The sequence below is a fragment of the Rhinopithecus bieti genome, unplaced genomic scaffold, assembly GCF_001698545.2.
Source record: "Rhinopithecus bieti isolate Rb0 unplaced genomic scaffold, ASM169854v2 scaffold_22745, whole genome shotgun sequence".
Classification (NCBI taxonomy): Eukaryota; Metazoa; Chordata; class Mammalia; order Primates; family Cercopithecidae; genus Rhinopithecus; species Rhinopithecus bieti.
Genome location: NW_016810815.1, coordinates 883460 through 903396, shown reverse-complemented (window position 1 = coordinate 903396; position 19937 = coordinate 883460). Strand labels below are relative to the sequence as shown.

The 19937-nt window shown below is 41.5% G+C and overlaps 1 protein-coding gene across 6 annotated transcripts in view; it reads left to right on the top strand.

Annotated features, from left to right (window-relative positions):
* The window catches only part of GARNL3 (GTPase activating Rap/RanGAP domain like 3), a 176092-nt gene that overhangs the window by 29513 nt on the left and 126642 nt on the right, over positions 1-19937 (top strand). For 5 of the 6 annotated variants that reach the window (XM_017892904.1, XM_017892907.1, XM_017892905.1 and 2 more), the window contains one exon: positions 11648-11717. In XM_017892904.1, coding sequence (XP_017748393.1) covers positions 11648-11717 — 70 coding nt within the window. Of the gene's footprint in view, positions 1-10545; positions 10699-11647; positions 11718-19937 lie in introns of those variants that run through there. The other variant, XM_017892908.1, reaches the window with a different exon arrangement.

Below are 19937 nucleotides of genomic sequence, written 5' to 3'. Positions count from 1 at the left end.
ATAGTTTGCTAAGAATGATGGTTTCCAGCTGCATCCATGTCCCTACAAAGGACTCAAACTCATCCTTTTTTATGGCTGCATAGTATTCCATGGTGTATATGTGCCACATTTTCTTAATCCAGTCTGTCACTGATGGACATTTGGGTTGATTCCAAGTCTTTGCTGTTGTGAATAGTGCCACAATAAACCTACGTGTGCATGTGTCTTTATAGCAGCATGATTTATGATCCTTTGGGTCCCTTCTTTAGACACTTCCTCAATATAGCTGGCCTCACCCTCCCCTGTTACTCCCAGCCTGCTTTACAGAAGGAAAAAAACTGAGGGGACATGATGGCTCTCCTCAGATATTTGAGATATTTGAAGGGCTTTCCTATACAAGTGATTTTAACTTGTTTTATATGGCCCCAAAGGACTGGCTGGCTTGCTTGCATTCATTCACTCTTTCATTTAACAAAACCCCACCAAGTACTAAGTCTGTACCAGATAGTATGTTAGGTGTTTAGGCTCAGTACTGAAAAAAACCAACAGGGAACCCATTGTGAAGCTTAAATTGTAGGTGGGGAGGTGGGTGTTAATCAGATACCCTCTTTGTAATTCCTAGTTTGGGAGGGAGAGTCAGGAAGAAGGAGGAGTTTGGAGGGGGCATTCTAGGAGCTAAGGGCAGCTCAGCAAATGGAAGGGAATAGGAGAAAGGCAGTATGGCTGGAGTGCTGAGCGGGGAGTGGTGCCAGACTAGGCAGGTGGTTGGGGGTGTGGGAGTGATGGTGAAGAAGTTAAGAAAAGATGAAGGATGTAGGTGTAGGACCAGCTGGTGGAGATAAAGGTGTGATGGATTTCAACTCAATATAGAAAAAGGCTGTTTAACAGGAAGAAGGGAGGACCTGGGTTGTGGGGGTGTTTCTTATCACTGAGAGTGTGCAAGTAGACACTGGATGGCTATTTTTCAAGTATCTGGTAAAGCCTTCACAATTGCAGATAAAAGATTAGACACTAGAAGGTCCTTAAGTCTCTGGACTTGGAAGTCTCTGAAGTCTCTTCTAACCCAGTGAAAGAAACAGAGATGAGATGGCTTCCTGGGATTTTGTAGAGAAGATGCCTTTCATTGGCATCTAGTGGGTGGGAAATGAGTTGATCAGCATCTCTTAGGGTGACTGTAACAGAATCACCTATTAACTGTATTTCAGTTTAAAATTTAGGTGCTTGGATCCCATTCCTGAAGATTCTGATTGAGGAGGTCTAGGGTAGGAACTGGACATTTGCTTATTTAGATGAAAAATATTATAAAGCAAACTTTAAAACTTTTGCATGGAACAATAGAGACTATCTTTAGGAAATCATGATAGTGAAGGATTTCTTAAGTCAGAAAAGCAAAGACCATAAAGGAAAAGATTGAAAATGTCTACATTAGAATTTGAAAACTTAATGCTTAATCAAAGATATCAGAAACAAAATTTGAAGAGAAAAACAACTATCTGGAAGTTGTAACAGAAAAAGGTTGGTAATTTGTTAACCAAAAAGGGTTGGTATTCAGAATATACAAATAATATCTACCAATTCTCACGCCTGTAATCCCAGCACTTTGGGAGGCTGAGGCAGGCAGATCACTCGAGATCAGGAGTTTGAGATCAGCCTGGCCAACATGGTGAAACCCCATCTCTACTAAAAATACAAAAATTAACCAGATGTGGTGGCATGTGCCTATAATCCCAGCCACTTGGGAGGCTGAGGCAGGAGAATCGCTTGAACCCAGGAGGGAGAGGTTACAATGAGCCAAGATCACGCCACTGCACTCCAGTTCCAGCATGGGTGCCACAGCAAGATTCTGTCTCAGAAAAAAAAAAAAAAAAATCTACCAATTAATTGGAAAAACACCAACAACATACAAAAAAGGAAGGGGCAAAAGATTTGGAAGAGGCAAACCATGAAAAACGTAGCCCAAAAGGCCGATAAGCAAAGAAAAAGATGTTCAAGCTCTTGAGCTATCAGAGGAATGCAAATTAAAGCCATACCTCAGTGAGACATCGTTTCATATTCCTCAGACTGGCAAAAACTAATGTCCGACAATCCCAAGTGTTAGCTAGACTGTGGAGCAACTAGAATGCATATGCTGCTCATGAGAGGGTAAAGTGGCACACTCACTTTGGAAAACAAATGTGACACTATGTAGAAAAAATAACAGTGCACACATCATGACCTTGCAACTTCTCTCCTGGGTATGGAATCTAGGGATATGATTGCACTGGTATTCAAGGTGGCGTGTAAAAGGATGTTCTTTACAGCATTATTTAAACATTGGAAACAACCAAAATGTCCAACAATAGGAGAATGGAGGACATTGATGCAGCAGGGTATCATATAGCACTTAAAGTGGGTGGGTTAGAGCTACAGGCATCACCATGAACAAATCTCAAGAGCAAATTGTTCAGCCAGAGGAGTTAGTTGCAGGAAGATATGCATGCTATATAGTATTTACTTGTGTAAATTTTTAAAACATGCTAAACAATGCAGTATATTGGAAGTGAGTAAGTACATAGTATAAATATAAAACTATGAGCAGGAAGTATAAGCCCAATTAGTGATTGTTTCAGGGGAGGGAGAGATGAAAACGGGGTCAGGGAGAGGTACACAGGAGTTTTATATCTGTAATGTTCATTATATTATTCTTCATTATACTGTATGTTGAAATATTTCATAATAAAACAAGTTAGAGACAAAATTCCAGGTGATTCTGATACATAGCTAGGTTTGAGAACCAAGAGCTAGAATCAGTGCTTCTCAGATTTCAATGTGCATATGAATCCCAGGGAAATTTTGTTAAAATGCTGATTCTGTTTCTTAGGTCTGGGGTGGGTCCTGGGACACTGTATTTCTCACCAGCTCATATCAAAAGACCACACTGAGCAGCAAAATCACAATGACCTTGGTGTTCTCTAGGAATCTTGCTACCTAGGGACTGTGCAGAAACACCTGTTCCAAATAGTAGGCATCCCTTCAGGGTCTGGGCACAGCTGGGGGTAGATCTTGTGAATCCCAGTGGGGAAACCTTATGAACCTGGAGAGACAGATTTTCGAGGGATTTCCCCAAAGAAGTAGATCTGCAGGTGGTTAAGGGAGGTATGCCACAACATATGTTGTCTACGGAATTATTTTCCTTATATTAAGTTTCCGTTTAATACAATTTGGTCATGCATTTATAGATCCCATGTGGAGTGCTGTTTCCCAAACTAAATTATACTCTGGGCTGGAAAACCCTCAAGTCTTGACCTTACAGGAAAAGAGAAGCCAAGGTCGCTGTCACTGAAGAGTTAAGAAAGGAGGGAGCAGGTGTGCAGACATCGTACTTCACAGGAACCACTTAGTTGGTAATGTTTCCCAGGTTTCTGGATGGTGGGTCTTGAGCTGAGAAGAGTGTGACAGACCTCCCCGGCTTCTGCTGTGGGCACCCACACCCGAAGACTGCATATGCTACTGACGAAGGGGATAAAAAGAGGCTGTTTTACAGTTTGCCAGATTTGCTATATACATATTGTGCTTTGCTTGCACAATATTTTTGTTCCTGTGAAGTCCTGTGTACTTTGTGTCTTTCTTTCCCACTGCACTGTAAGCTGTATGAGAGCAGGGACCACATATCTCAGGTTTAGCACCTGGCACAGTGCCTGGTACCTTGTAGGTATTCAGTAACCTTTTTTTTAAGTGAGTGAAACTCAGATACAGTATTTTAAATTAAACTTTTTACTTTGAGATAATTATAGATTCGTATGCAGTGGTAAGAAATAACACAGAGACATCTCATGTACCCTTTACCAGGTTTCCCCCAGGGGCAGCATCTTGTGTAACTATAGTAACTACAGTACTGTATTGCAAGCAGGAAATTGACATTGATACCTTCCACTGATGTTTAGATTTGCCCAGTTTTACATGCAGTTTAATTGCATGTGTAGGTTCCTGTATCTACCTGTATTCACAGACAAATACAGAACAGTTCCATCCCCAAAGGCTATCTTATGTTGCCCTTTTATAACCACACCTCCCTCCAACCTCCCTCTATAACTCAGTCATTTCAAGAATGAATCATACAATTTGTAACCTTTTGGGATTGACATTTTCCATTCAGCATGATTCCATGGAGATTCATCCAAGTTGTTGCATACATCAGTAGTTTGTTCCTTTTAATTGCTCAGTAATATTCTGCGGTGTGGAGGTACCACAGTTTGTTTGACTGTTTGCCCTTTGAAGGACATCTAGGTGGTTTCCAGTTTTTGGCTGTTATCAGTAAAGCTGCTTTGAACATTTTTGTGCAGGGTGTTGACCATACATTTTCATTTTTCTGGGATAAATGCCCAAGAGTGCAATTGCTGGGTCACATGGTAACTGCATATTTCACTTATAAGAAACTGCCAAACTGTTCCGAAGAGGCTTAGCTTAAAATTTTATAGTCCCACCTGCCATGGATGACTGGTCCAGGTTCTCTATTTCCTTGCCAGCATTTGGTATGGTTACTATTTTTTATTTTAGAGATACAATAGTAAAGGCACTGATAGAGATCATTATTGAAAGGAATCTTGCAGTGAATTGCCACAAGACTTTATTAATGTTAGTAAACCACATAAATTTCAGGGGCACATGTCTGCCTCAGAAACTTAGTGGACATACTGATTCTGTAGGAGGTGTGCTTTCCAAAATTAGAGAAAAGAGAAGTAGAATGAGAAGGATGGCTGAAAAACAGTAAACAATAACTTCAAATGTACTTGAAAGTATGTCTGAGAATGTGTACTGGCAGTTGGTGGGGGGTGCAGGGAGAACAGAAAGGGAAAGGAACCCACCTGTGTTCAAGTAGAGCAAATGTAGTAATTTATTCAGAATTAATTTATTCAACAAATATTTATCAAGTGCCCTGTTATGAACCAGGAACTCTATAAGGTACATCAGAGCATGGTGATGGCCAAGACAGGTAAGATCCATGACAGTTAGAATAACTAGCATTTATTTAACGACTACTGTGTGCCATATGATCTCTTTCAGTCCTCCCGTGGAGACAGATACTGTTTTAACCTCCCGTTGCAATAAGGAAACAGGCTCAGAGAGGATAAGTAACTTGTCTGAGGTCACAGTGGTCGTGTGTGATGGAGCTGAAATTCAAATCCAGGAGTATCTAACCACTTTATGGTTGGTGGATCTTGCTAAGGGATGGTAAACTTTAGATCCTGGTACAAGGAACACATGGTATTGTACCCCCAGAAACACAACAGGGGAGCAGGGAACCGTCTGGAGAGTTAGAAGAATCAAAGTGCCCTGATTTCCTGGGTCCCCTTTTGCTTTGGAAATCTTTCTGCTTCCTACTTCCTATGTCTCAAAGGCCTTCAAAGAGGACAGAATTGTTCCATTTCATTATTAGAAGTTAATGTGGGCCAGGTGCAGTGGCTCACACTTGTAATCCCAACACTTTGGGAGGCCAAGGCAGATGGATTGCTTGAGGCCAGGAGTTTGAGAGCAACCTGGACAGCATGGCGAAATCCTATCTCTACAAAAATATGAAAATTAGCCAGGTGTGGTGGTGCGTGCCTGTAGTCCCAGCTACTTGAGAGGCTAAGGTGGGAGGTTTGCTTGAACCTGGGAGTTCGAGCCTGCAGTGAGCTGTCATGCTGCCACTGTACTCCAGCCTGGGCAACAGAGTGAGACCCTGTCTCAAAAGAAAAAAAGAAAAGAAATTAATGTCATCACATCCCTGCTTTTCTGTGGCACTTTACTTATCTTCAGGAGGAGAGACAGCTGGTCCCTTCTGTGCAAGAAGCTATTCTAGCACCTGTTGTTAGGAGGCCCTGGGTTCCCTACAAGCCTAAACCTACAGTCTGGCACATGGTTTAGCTTCTCTGTCCCTCAGTAAGGAGAATCCCTTCCATCTGTTTTTTACTGTCTGCCTATTGTGGGGCAGTGGCTGAGGCCTTTTCCTAGAGCTCCTGACTGTTGGTAGGCTTCTGAACAACTGCCTGTTACTTCTCACAAATTCTCTTCACTGATCTGGAAGAGTCTCCCTTGTCGCTGTTGGCCTTAACTCTTCCACCAGGCCTGGACACTGCTGAGGCCTGGCCTTGTGGGGTCTGTTGTGAGGTCAGCACTAATCTCAGGGTCAGTTGAGTGATGACCTGGATCACTGAGTTTGGCTTCCCCTTGGGGGCTGGCTGACTCCCTTTTCTTTCCTTATCAGTTTTAACAACTCTTGACTCTTTGGAGGAGGTTGTCCTGCTTTCCAGGAATGTGACTTACATCGTGGAAATCTGTCTAGTTTCTTCGTGGAGCTGGAAATCTTTGCTCTCATCCCAGACCATATTTAGAGATTTAACATGGAGGTCCTCAGCTCTGTTCATGCCTGCGAAGTGTGATTCAGCATCCTCACACGTTAAATTGCCAAAGCAGGAGGGTTTATATTTAGAGCCTGGACCACGTTGCCTGTGAGAAGCTTGAAGTTCTTTTTGGTACTTCAGGTCACTTCCTCTAGCCAGGTTTCAAAGTCTCTTCCCCCGTCATGGCAACAGTGGGTCCCAGGTATTTTCTAGGTGAGGTCAAACTGCTAGGCCAACGCTTTTAGGGAGGAGATGTAGTGCCGAAGCATGATGCCACCCTCAGCGCTGCCCAGGGAAGCCTGCTGCTTGGCCCTGGGTCTCCCTTACTGCTACCCAGGGATAAGAGGCAAAGCGTTTTATTTAAAATTATTTTAAAAGTTAGTAACCACTTATGCCAACTTTCTAAAAACCCGAGAGGCATTCATATTACTAATAAGAGCTGGCTGGATGTGGTGGCTCATAGCTGTAATCCCAGCACTTTGGGAAACTGAAGTGGGAGGATCACTTGAGGCCAGAGTTTGAGACCAGCCCTGGAAACATTGTGAGACTCCCCCCCACCCATCTCTACAAAAAAATATTTTAAAAGTTAACCAGGCATGTAGTCGCATCTACTCAAGAGGCTAAGGTAGGAGGATTGCTTGAACCCAGGAGTTCAAGCCTGCAGTGAGCTATAATTAAACCACTGCACTCAAGCCTGGGCAACAGACATTGTGCTTAGAACCTTGTCTGCTTTTTCTTGTTTATTCTTTATAACCCTGCTAAGTAGATGATATTTTCAATTGCATTGTGCAGATGAAGGAACTAATGCCCGGAGAGGTTGAGAACCCATATCTGTGACTGAAGTGCATGCTTTGAGGGACTACATTGCATCTCCTCCCATGGATAGAAACCTGGATTAAGGCCTTATCCTTCCTTATAAAGAGTGCTGCAGAATGGTTAACAGGTTTCCCGGGATTCCTGAGTCATCTGGAAAAGGAGTATGTTTCAAAGCATTGTTTGTGGACCACCTATATTAGGATTCCCCTGGCTGCTTGTTAAAATCACAGATTAACTGACTTACAACCTCTCAGAATAGGGCCAGGGAATCTGCATTTTTGCAAAGCTCAGACTCTAGTCTGAGCAACATGTCCTCTGACATGGTGTCAGAATTTTTTTCACTGACACACTAATCAGTTTCTGGGTAGGCCTAAAACCAACAGTAGGGATTTGGGAGACTATACTACAGGGGTTGGCAAACTTTTTCTTTAAAGGGTCAGTTTGTAAATAGTTTGGGCTTTGTGGGCCGTATGGGTCTCTGTTGGAGCAATTCAACTCGGTGCTGTTGTAATCCAAAAGTAACCATAGACAGTTCATAACCATTGGGCATGGCTATGTTCCAATAAAACTTTGTTTTCAAAAACAAGCGGTGGGCTGAATTGGGCTGTAGTTTGCCAACCCCTGATCTAGAGTCATCCTGGCCCACCAGCCCTCTGACAAACCCTGTTTGTGGACCTTATTCTTACACTACTTTCTATTAGAGCTGTATCAACTAAGATAAAATTACCTAATATAACAGGTAAACCCTGACTCCTAGTGACTTAAGGCAATAAAAGTTATTGCTCACTCATATCAGAGTCCAGTGAAGCTACTCCTGGTTAGAATCTTCTATGTGGTCATTTAAGACCCAGGCACCTTCATATTGTGGCTGTATCCCTCTTGGGCCCCAGAGTCCTCTCTGTGAAGCTAGCAGATAAGGAAAGAGACCAAGGATTATTCATGGGAAGGTTTTTTGGTTTTGGTTTTGGTTTTGGTTTTTTTTTTTGAGATGGAGTTTTGCTCTTGTTGCCCAGGCTGGAGTGCAATGGTGCAATCTCAGCTCATCGCAACCTCCGCCTCCTGGGTTCAAGTGATTCTCCTGCTTCAGCCTCCCAAGTAGCTGGGATTACAGGCATGCACCACCATGCCTGGCTAATTTTGTAATTTTTTTTTTTAGTAGAGACAGGGTTTCTCCATGTTGGTCAGGCTGGTCTCGAACTCCTGATCTCAGGTAATCCTCCCCCTTCAGCCTTCCAAAGTGCTGGAATTACAGGCATGAGCCACGGTGCCTGGCCCTTATGGGAAGTTTTTATGGGCTGGGTCTGGTAGAGGTGCCCTTCCTTTCTACCCATATTTCTTTGGCCAGAGCTGTTATTGTTTGGGATCCAGAAACTGATTTCTCAAGTCCATGAGGCGCTTGGTCTCTCGATTCATTCTGTTTTCGTCTATCTTTGCTTGAAACCCCTCCAGTTTTTTCCTGGGCTTGTCTCTTCGTTGTGAAGAACCTTGTTAAGTTCAGCCAAGAGGAGCCAGTGCTCAACTTCACTCTGATTGTTTCTAGCCACTTTCCCTAGAGCTGCAGGCTTGCTGAGTACATGGTCCACCTTCTGAATGACTGCAGGTATAAGTTTTACCAAATATTTTGCTACCATCTAATACAGATTTCTATCTCTTCAGCCTCTGAGATCCGTTTCCTCACTGGCTGCTGCCTGCCTACTACTTTAGGTTGTTGTTATTGTGGCACTTCTGTATTAGTTCAGGTAAAACGGCAGCTTTAACAGGTAGACTCAAATTCTACCTGATTAACACAACTAAATGTTTACATTTTGCTCACATCATATTCTAGTACAGATGTTTTTCGTGGTGTAGCCTTCCATACAGACATTCTTCATGGTGTGGCCTTCCTTGTGGTCAATCAGAGACCCACGTTTTTCCATATTGAAGCTCTGCCCTCCTGCAGGTCTCTACAGCCTCTCTGTCCAGCTGGCCACAGGCTAGGAGATCAGGCACATTTCAGAGGATGTGCTGGAAGTGATGCATATCCATCACTTCAGCCTATATTGTCTTGGCCAGAGCTCAGTCACATGGCCACACATCCTGCAAGAGGGACTGGAAAATGTAATCCAAGCCCAAGACAAAAGGAGGACAGGTTTTGGCATGCACATAACGGTGGCTGCCTTATAGGCCAGGACTCTGGATTGAGGGAATAATGACCAGCAGAGAATAATAATGGCTCATTAGTGGGGGTGGCAGTGGGCAGCCTGCCCTGGTAGAAGAGGTGCTGTCAGTCTTTAGCTAGTATGATTCAAAAGATATACAAATACCTTCATTAATGCAATAAGCATTTACTGCATGTCCGCTATGTGCCAGGCAGTAGGCCAGACACTGGGCCTTGGGAGGAGAACAAAGCTCCCCTTGGAGCTCTGGGTGAGCCACTCTACTCATAACCCTTGTGCTGGAGGCCTAGAGGCCAGAGAGCGTAGGAAGGGAAGAGGGAAGTGGCTAGGTCTTTTTAACCTGGCTGGTTTGAGTGCCTCCTACAACCCAAGAAATGTAGCCCGTATAGGTCAGCTTGGTTCCCACTATTAGCAAGCATCCCTCTGTGGTATATTGAATGAAATGTAATATGGGGGAAGGGAGGGCAACACACAGTGGACATTCTCTTTATAGCTCACTCCCTGGTTGTTTTCATAGGACATTGTTTTCCTTCTGTGAGGCATCTAAGGAAGGTGGTGGGTCTAGGATGCAGGGTTATGTGTTTGTGTCTGGCTGCTGGTAAAGTTAGGGAATTGGCACCATGTTTCAGAACCCCCTCAGCAGAGCTGATGGCAGCACAGGGAGGACCCAGTGCTCCATATCCTCACTTTTTTCGTGTTCTTGGCTATTCATGTTAGAAGCTGTTGCTGTTGTTGATTTCCTAGTGGGCCTGGCTGAAATTGAAGCGTCGAGTTGAACTCTGGGCAGACAGAGCATTTAGTCAACAGCCATTGGGCATCCGCTCTGTGCCCGATCTCTGTCCAAGTCCACCAGCACTCCTCTCACTGGAGCGGCCAGTAATGCGGGCTTGGTGACTGATATGTAGGGCAATGGCAGTAGCTTCCAGGAAGGTTTTCAAAACAGGCTAAGAAAATGGGCATAGAGGACACATTTAATACAGACTGGAATCGACCGTGGAGGGAAGGTTTTTATTCTTTTTTGGAGATTTTTGGGTAGAAAATCTTATCACTAGAAGCAAGAATGTAGCCTGGGTAATTTCTGGAACACTTTCAAACTGCATGCATTGATTTGTTGCCCATTTTCAGCTAAGAGAGGGAGGACTACAAAAGGTTAAATTTCTCATATAAGATTAATTCAGCCATCTCTGTGAGATGGTGGAAGCAGAATACCATTAGACTCTCTAATCTCATTTCTCTCATGCTGTCTTTCTTGGAGCCTGTCAAACAGTGTCCTGGCAGAGAGTCAGTTCTCTGCTTGCTAAACATCAGAGTCAGTCTCTTTCTGCATGTGCCAAGAGGGCTGTAATGTAGAAAATGTAACCTACCGTTTAAGGAAGGATGAAAAGGTACTAAATGCACCTTTCTTTGCATGTTAGATCCCAAATAATTTGAATCTAGTAAACATGTTATTCCTATGTAATTTTATTTTCTATGTTATCATAGAGTTATTTGCATGACATATTAGAACCAAACTTATTAAAACTGTTTATATTTTGTGGATCTCATGTGGTTTCATGAGTATTGCTTGGGTGCTAAATATACTAACTAATAAGATATGTGCCTTTTGAGTGTGCAACTGTGCATTCAGGATGAAAACGTAGTAACAATTTTGCCCTTGTTTTAATTGCTCTTCAACAACATGTGATTTTTGAAATCTGATGTAAGCCTTTTTTGGGGGTGGGTAGCTGCTGCTATGTAAAAGCTGAAAATACTTGGACACTAGATTTTCTGTTAGTTCTGGTTTTTTTTCATATTGCCACATAAAATCCTAAATTAAAGGGGATAGGGGTGGAGCCTACCAGGATTGTGAAGTTTCTTTCTCTTACTTAAAATATAGCATTAAATAATGCTGGTTATTTTTATGTTGCATATTTGGGACAAAGAGGCTCTCTTAAACGAAAGATAATTGCAAGATCCGGTTCAGCAGCTTTGTCCCTTGCCTCAAGTTTACTGCAGGGCTTCTCTCCTCTCTGGTTATACAGAAATGAAATTATAAACCACCAGTAGCCTTGGAAATTTCAATCGATTGCAAATGACTAAATATTTAATTCAATCATTGCCTATACTTCCAGGGATGACTCTGACATCTGCTTTTTATTGAGGGCTTCATGAAAGCCAGGCTCTGCAATGGCTGCTGGGGACTGTGTCTGTTGCAAGGAGGCTCCCCTGCAGTGAGGAGCCGGGGCACTGCAAGTCTATTCCATAGCAGCCCTTTTTGCAAATGGTAGTTGATTTTTGCAGAAGGTTTGTGGCCAGATCGCTATGTATAATACTGATGAAGCATTTTTGTTCCAGCTCTGTCTCGGAAGACCTAGGCTGTAGACGTGGGGATTTCAGTAGGAAACATTATGGATCTGTGGAGCTGGTAAGTTTATGCTGTCTGTACAGTGGTAGTACATTGATTTAGATTTAGAGACGATCGCCAAGCTCATCAGATCTTTTGTTGTATATTTACTGTTAGACCATGTGGGTACAGTGTAAGGATTGGATTGGAATAAATAACTACACAAAGGCTATGATAATTTGATCATCTTTATTTATTTGTTTTGATTGTTACATACTTTTAATCTTGTCTTCCAGTTTGTTAAAAATATGTTACGGCTTGGTATTTTTCTCTGTGTATATAATTAAATAAAACAATTTATGAATTAAGAAAGGTGGCATTTGGCTTATATATGATCTTTTTCCTAAAAGTTTATAAATCTAGTTTTCAAGGTTTAAATATTATTGAAATACATATTCTGATTTTCTGTATCTTTGCTTTCTGGGTATGTGGTAGGCGTTAGAATATTTATGAGAGCTATTTTTCCTGTTAAAAGCATATTGGTTGGACTAGATAAATGACTATTATAGATGATCAATATTTGGAATGAAAATATCTACATTTTCCTTAATGAGAGACATTGGGGTTTGTGCTATGATTTTTAAAAATTGTATGTTTTCATTTTAAAAGAGCCATAATGAAAGCATATAATAGTCTCAGTATTTTTTAAAGATAGAATGTGATTTTTTCCAATTATATGGAAATCTGAACAAATTTTCAGAAAAGAAATGTGCTCATAAAATTGTATCGATTATTATTTAACACTATTAATGATGTTGTCTACTGTTTCTATTTATTAAAAATGAGTTGCTTGTATCTATTTCTGTAGTACCCAATTTTCCCCTATAGATATAAGCTGCATCCTTGCAGAGTTTAAGTAGTAGAAACATTTATACCAGAGTTGTGTACCAGTGGCGTTCTACTTGAACTCAAGCATATATTATAGACTTGACTGTACCTAGCCTGGAGCTGGGTGTTCTTGAAAAGATAAAATTAGTAAAAGATTTGGTCCTTGTTCTTAAGGAGCTTACTCTCCTCTGGCTGGGCAGATAAGACATGTAAAATATCTGAAGAATGAATTTAGCCACATAAAAGATACTTCAGTTGATTCACTCAACACCTGTTCTGTCTGTCACTGGTGACACCACACCACTTAGACCACCACCTCCCCTGAAGGAGCAGGTGCATAGCTATAAGTCAGAGTAGGAATTGATACTGTGAAAAAGATGCATGTAGAGCACCAGGGGGGTTCAGAGAAGGGAGGAAGCATCCATTCTGGCCAGGGATCTCAGAGACACACCATGGAAGACCTTGTGGAGAGCTGTGGGATGTGGGTTGGTGGCAGAGAGGATAGACAGTGGGTATGAGCCAACAGCATGATTCCTGGCAATGCCATGTTCCAAGACAGTGAGCAAATGGTCCTGCCTAGCAAAGAGCTTTGTGATTACAAAGCAAGCAAGCTTTGGAATCAGGTAGGCCTGGGTTCCTATACCAGGTCTATTACTTATCTTTGTGACCAATTAGGTTACTTCTCTGAACCTCAGTAATGCTGAAGAACATGTGCTCTGAAGTCATTCTTGTTTCATCATTCACTAATTGTATGATCTTGGACTTCCTTTGGCATCAGTTTTCTCATCTATAAAATGGGGATATTTCTATTATCTACCTTAGAGGGTTGTTATGAGGATTAAATGAGATCATGTACATAAAGTACTTAGCACATAAGCACAGTTTATGTTAACTAGCTGCAGACATAAAGACAAAATTCAGGCCGGGCGCGGTGGCTCAAGCCTGTAATCCCAGCACTTTGGGAGGCCGAGACGGGCAGATCACGAGGTCAGGAGATCGAGACCATCCTGGCTAATGCAGTGAAACCCCGTCTCTATTTAAAAATACGAAGAAAACCTAGCCGGGCGAGGTGGCGGGCGCCTGTAGTCCCAGCTACACAGGAGGCTGAGGTAGGAGAATGGCGTAAACCCGGGAGGCAGAGCTGGCAGTGAGCTGAGATCCGGTCACTGCACTCCAGCCTGGGCGACAGAGCGAGACTCCGTCTCAAAAAAAAAAAAAAAAAAAAGACAAAATTCAGCAGCAAAAGTAGAGCCTTGACTGTCAGGTGAACACTTTGGACTTGGCCTAGTAAGTAATATGGAACTCTTATAAACAGTGACGATACTACTTGGGAGAGATAACATGGGTGTGAAAGATGGACTCTTTAAAGATGTGGGGAAATCACAGAATATCGGAATGGAAAAGTACTTGAGAGCAGTGGTTCTCAAACTTGAGCAGACATCAGAACTCTCTGGAAGGCTGATTAAAACATAGATTGCTGGGCCCTAGTCCCAGAGTTTCAAATTCAGTAGATCCGAGGTTAACCTACAATTTCCAATTCTAACAAGTTCCCAGATTGATATTGATATTGCTGGTCCCAGGATCACACTTTAAAAAGCTCTGTCCTAGAGGACCTCAGCTAGGTCATCAGTTATCCTCGGCCTGATGAGGTATCCAATCGACCAAACATTGTTCAATCCATTTGTTCACATTTTTCCTCTGGGGCCATGACTGTGTGTATGTGTATTTGTAGTTGACTTTTTAGAGCAGAGTATTAATCAAAATAAAACTATAGGCCGGGAGCGCAGTGGCTCAAGCCTGTAATCCCAGCCTTTGGGGCCGAGACAGGAGGATCACGAGGTCAGGAGATCGAGACCATCCAGCTAATACGGTGAACCTGTATCTTACTTAAAATACAAAAAACTAGCCGGGCGACGAGGCGGCGCCGTAGCCCAGCTACTCTGGGAGGCTGAGGCCAGGAGAATGCGCGTCAACCGCCGGAACGCAGAGCCTGCAGCTGAGCTGCACGATCCTGGCCACTCGCCATCCCAGCCTGGTGCAGAGCAAGACTCGTCTCAAAAAAAATAAAAATAAAATAAAAAATAAAAAAATATATAAATATATTTTAAAATTCCATGTATAATCTTACCTTTCAGCAACTGTTTTCATCTCCTTTTGGTACCTTCCAGTCCTTATAGCTACAAACTTCATTTTTACATTGTTATAATGAAATTATATATTTAATTTTGCATTCCTCTTTTTCCATTTATACTGTATTTTCTAAATATCTTCTCATATAGTCTTCAGAGTCATATTTTAATGGGTATATGATAGGCCAACAGAGTGATAAATTATTATCTGTGTAAATTTTATAAAATTAGGTCGTTTCTTGTTTTCCCATATTAAAAATGACGTGTGCTGGTGGTTGGAAAAGTTGGGAAAAGTGAAATGAGCAGAGCTCCACTCTTGTTATCTGAGGATCTCTTGAAGTTCTGACTGCAGTGTTTTAAAAGGAGAGTGATGTTTCCTCTCACTTCTGAACAACAGAGTATTATTAAATTACAAACCATCATGTGTCGTAGGTTTATGAAAAAGTGAGTTTGACTTTTCTTATGCCTGGTGTGATGAAAATCGTTGGGAACCCAATAAGTGTTGGGCGTCTTGGAACTCAGACTTTTCAGAAGGGCACCTAAGATTATATAAAATTGAAATGTTAATATGAACTTCTCCTGACCTTGAACAAGTCACAAGTCTTGTGAAGAATGAAGCTCGGCCATTCATATCAGTAATGAGAGAAGACTTAGGGCTTAGTTCTCTAGGTTCCCATCCTGCCTTAGTTTGGTGATGAGAAGATGGAAACCCAGATCTTGACAGACTCGTGGGAGAGCTACTTAGCATTCTTTCAACACATATTTATTGAGGGTCGTCCATGTGTCAGGCACTGTGCAAGTCACTAAGAGTGAGGGGAGAGAAGCAAAACCATTTTTCTGCTCTCACGGAGCCTTCGCTTTAGAAACCAGTAGCCTCACACTGTGTCCCCAGGCTGTGTTGTATCTGGATCTCAGCTGTGTCCCTGCCTTAACCAGGGATTGTTTCCTGAACAGAGATCTGTTCACTCTAGGTCAAGTATAAAGCAATTCACTGAAAGGATATGGGTGAATCTCACGGAAGGGAAGTGCAGCTGCGCCTCATGTGATGGAAAGCCAGCAAGCCACTCTTCTTTCTCTCTGGTCCAAATGCTTTCTTGTCTTTACATTTCTCTGTGTCTGTATCATTCTCCTCTCTGCAGAACAGCTTCCTCTGATGGCACAGTTGCCTCTCTCCAGCTCACTTTTCCCAGCAGCCAAAGTGGTGTTTTCTTTTTTAGTTTATTTTTTATGGTGGTAAAACAGGCACAACATAAACTTTTCCATTTTAACTATTTTTAAGTGTACAGTTCAGGGGGCATTAAATACATTCATTTTGGTGTACAACCGTCACTGCTATGCACTTTCAGAATGTTTTCCGTCATCCCAAAATGAAACTCTTTATCAATTAAACACTGTATTCCTATTTGGCAGTTCCTCAAAAAGCTAAAAACAGAGGTTTCCAGCCCCAGGTAACCTCTATTCTACTTTCTGTCTCTGTGAATTTGCCTATTCTAGATACCTCCTGTAAGTGAAATCGTGAAATATTTGTTCTTTTGTATCTGGTTTTATTTCTCTTAGCATAATATTTTCAGGGTTCATCCATGTGATAGTGTGTATCAGAATTTCATTCCTTTTTATAGCTGAATAATATTCCATTGTATGGGTACACCATATTTTGTTTATCCATTTATCTGTTTTGTTTGTTTGGTTGTGAGACAGGATCTTGCCTTGTCACACAGGCTGGGGTGCAGTGGCACAGTCATGGCTCACTGCAGCCTAGACCTCTTGGACTCAAGTAATCCTCCTTCCTCAGCCTCCCAAGTAGCTGGTATTACAGACACATGCCACCACACCTGGCTAATTTTTTTTATTTTTAGTGGAGACAAGGTCTCTCTATGTTATCCAGGCTGGTCTTGAAATCCTGGACTCAAGCAAGCCTCCTGCCTTGGCCTCCCAAAGTGCTGGAGTTACAGGCATGAGCCACCGCACCCAGCGTGTTTACTGATTCATCTGTTAATGAGTTGTTTCTGCATTTTAGCTATTAAGATTAATGCTGCTATGAAAATGGTGTACAGATACCTATTGGAATCCTGCTTTTGATTCTTTGGAGTATATTAACTAGGAGTGGAATTACTGGATCATAAGGTGATTCTGTTTTTAGCTTTTTGAGGAACTGCCAAACTTGTTTCCACCATGGCTGTACCATTTTACATTTCCACCAGTAATGCACAAAGTTTCTAATTTCTCCACAATCTTGTCAACATCTGTTATTTTCCATTTTTAAAATAATAGTCATTGTAATAGTGCAAAGTGGTTTCTCATTGTAGCTTTGATTTGCATTTCCCTAGTGATTAGTGATGTTGAGCATCGTTTCATGTGCTTACTGGCTGTTTGTATGTCTTCTTTGGCGTAATGACTATTCAAATTATTTGTTCATTCTTGAATTGGGTTTTGTTTTGTTTTGTTTTGCTGTCAGTTTTAGGAGTTCTTTTATATTCTGGTTATTTGTCCCTTATCAGATGATTTGCAAAATTTTCTTCCATTCTGTGGCTTTTTTTTTTTTTTTTTTACTCTGTTGATAGTGCCTTTGATGCACAAAAGTTTTTAATTTTGATGAAATAAAATTTATTATTTATTGTGTTGTCTATGCTTTTAGCGTTATATCCAAGAAATTATTGCTAAATTCAATGTCCAGAAGATTCTCCCCTATGTTTTCTTCTAAGACTTTTATGGTTTTAGCTGTTACATTTATGTCTTTCAGCCATTTTGAGTTCGTTTTTTCTATGTGGTGTGAGGTAAGAGTCCAGCTATATTCTCTTGCATGTGGACATCCAGCTTTCCCAGCACCACTGGTTGAAAAGAATGTCCTTTCCCTATTGAATGGCCTGGTACCCTTGTCAGAAATCAATTGACTATAGATGTGAGGGTTAGTTTCTGGGCTTCCCTTCTATCTCATTGGTCCATATGTCTGTCCTTATGACAGAATGATGTTTTAAAATGTTGACAGCACAATGTCTTTTCCTTCTTAAAATGTTTCTTCAGCTGTTCATTGTACTTCAAGGTCAGACCATGTACCAAGCCCTACAAGAACCTATGTGATCCCTACCCTGCCTTTCTCTTTCACCTTCTTTCATGCCGTTTCCTCACTGTGCCTCAAATGTCTGGCCTTTATCCTGGTCTCTAGAACATGCTGAGCTCTTCCCTATCCCAGGATCCCTGTGCTTACTAGTCATTCTTACTGATGGATTCTTGGGGCTTCTCACGGTTGATCTCAGCTTAAATACCATCTTCTCAGAGGGGCCTCCCCTGACCATCCCATGAACGTTAGTTCCCTCCTCTGCTATTCTCTAACTCAACATCCTATTTGTTTTCTTAGCAGTGCTTATCACAATCTATATTCATTTCATTTACCACTTACTACTCTGTCTTCTTCATTGTTTTATTTCTAGAACCTGGCACAGGGCCTGGCACATACTATGTTCTTATAAATTTTTTTTATTACTGAAGTGATTTCTGCCCCCCCGCCCAGTCCCCATGGTTTACATGGGTTACAGCTGTATTGGCCACTGTGGTCTCTTCATTCTTGGATCCTAATTTCAAATTCCAAATAGAATACTATGGATTGTTTCCTCTTTGTTCAGTTATCTATCCCTGATTCAAACACTTGTGCTCAGGGTAGTGGGGTCATGGACTATAAACATGGCTTTTGAGGCCCATTCCCTCAGCAATGCTTGTGGACAGGGCAGATTTTCTCTGGAGATGATACAGACAAGTCAGTTTCAAAGAAGAGCATGAACTGAGCTGCAACTCCCAAACGTGTTCATTAACATTCCTTCATATAGCGATAATTTAAAAGCTCAAACTAAAGGCACTTAGTGAAAATTTCTTCCTCTGCTGATGGACTCCCTTATCTCTGAACTTTTTAAAATACCATAAATAAAGGTATAGATTAAAATACCATAAATAAAGGTATAGATGAACTCCCTAAAAATAGGAATAATGTTTATTTGCCACTGTATCTCTAGAACCAAGCACAATGCTTAGCATTAGTTACTTAGTTACTATTGATTGAATGAGTGAATGATCCAGTTGGATTGAAATTAGAGAGTGGCCTAACTCATCAAAAATAAATAAAGGAAAGAGAAAACAAGCCTCTTTGATTCCCCTCCCAACCAATATACTTAGACTCATTAGCTCACAGTGCATTTCATCTAAAGCGTATACCATTTTTCTTCCTGATGAATTGCAAGTCATGTCTCTCATGGCGGCATTCTGGGCAATACACAGCTATCACACCATCAACCATTCTTCATCACTTTATATTGAAATCTGTCAGAAAAAGCACAAGATTGTTTGTAGCTTTTATTGATCTTTTTTTTTTTGGCCTTTAAACTGGATGGCTAGGAAATTGATACAGTATCAATGATAAATGGTATCGGCAGGATATAGACCTCTCCCCTCCCCAGCCCAGCTGCTGACTCTCATAAAACCCCGTATCTTAATACTTCTGGGTAAGTAATGATCTGCTGGTGATTTCAAGTCAGGATAAAACATGGTAGTATATTGTCCATTCCTTTTTAAGCTTGTTTCTTAATGAGTCAAACCTGCATTTAGATGAACTGCGTGCATGCTCCCCTGCTATATAGGAAATAAATATATCAGTGCTTCTCTATACAGATAGCGTGATTTCATTGTCATGAACTCAGGGCAGCCTCAAAAGGTATCTGGCTATGCTGTCTAATAACTACCAAAAGAGCGGTTGATGATGAACTTGCTTGGCATCTGCAGATTTTAACATTTGAGGTTTTGACTGAGGACTCTTGGAGTCTGATGTAGTAAGTTGTATTTTTGTTCAGGCATGGATTGGAATTATACCTGTGGGACTGTTGTACAGAAAGACGATGCTTTGCTAATGAGTGATTTAACTGCCTGTCCAGCATCCCTAACACAACTCAGTTTTGTGCTCTACTCGAGGTTAAGTAGGGTTTTTGCTTTCAAAGGCATTTTATGGGAGAAATTATATTCTATCTAGTATTACCAAACTGAGAAATTAGTGAAGGTACCAGCATATTTCCCTCAGGAACATCAAAACATCAAGACTTCAGCATTCTATAGCTAAAATCATAATTTTGACAGATGTTCTTTAAAATTTATCTGGTTTGTATCTTTGTCTCACATAGCAGGTCAGCCCTTTGTGTGTGTGTGTGTGTGTGTGTGTGTGTGTGTGTGTGTGTGTGTGTGTGTGAAGGAGTTTTCTTGCTCTGTCCCCTAGGCTGGAATACAGTGGCTCGATCTTGGCTCCCTG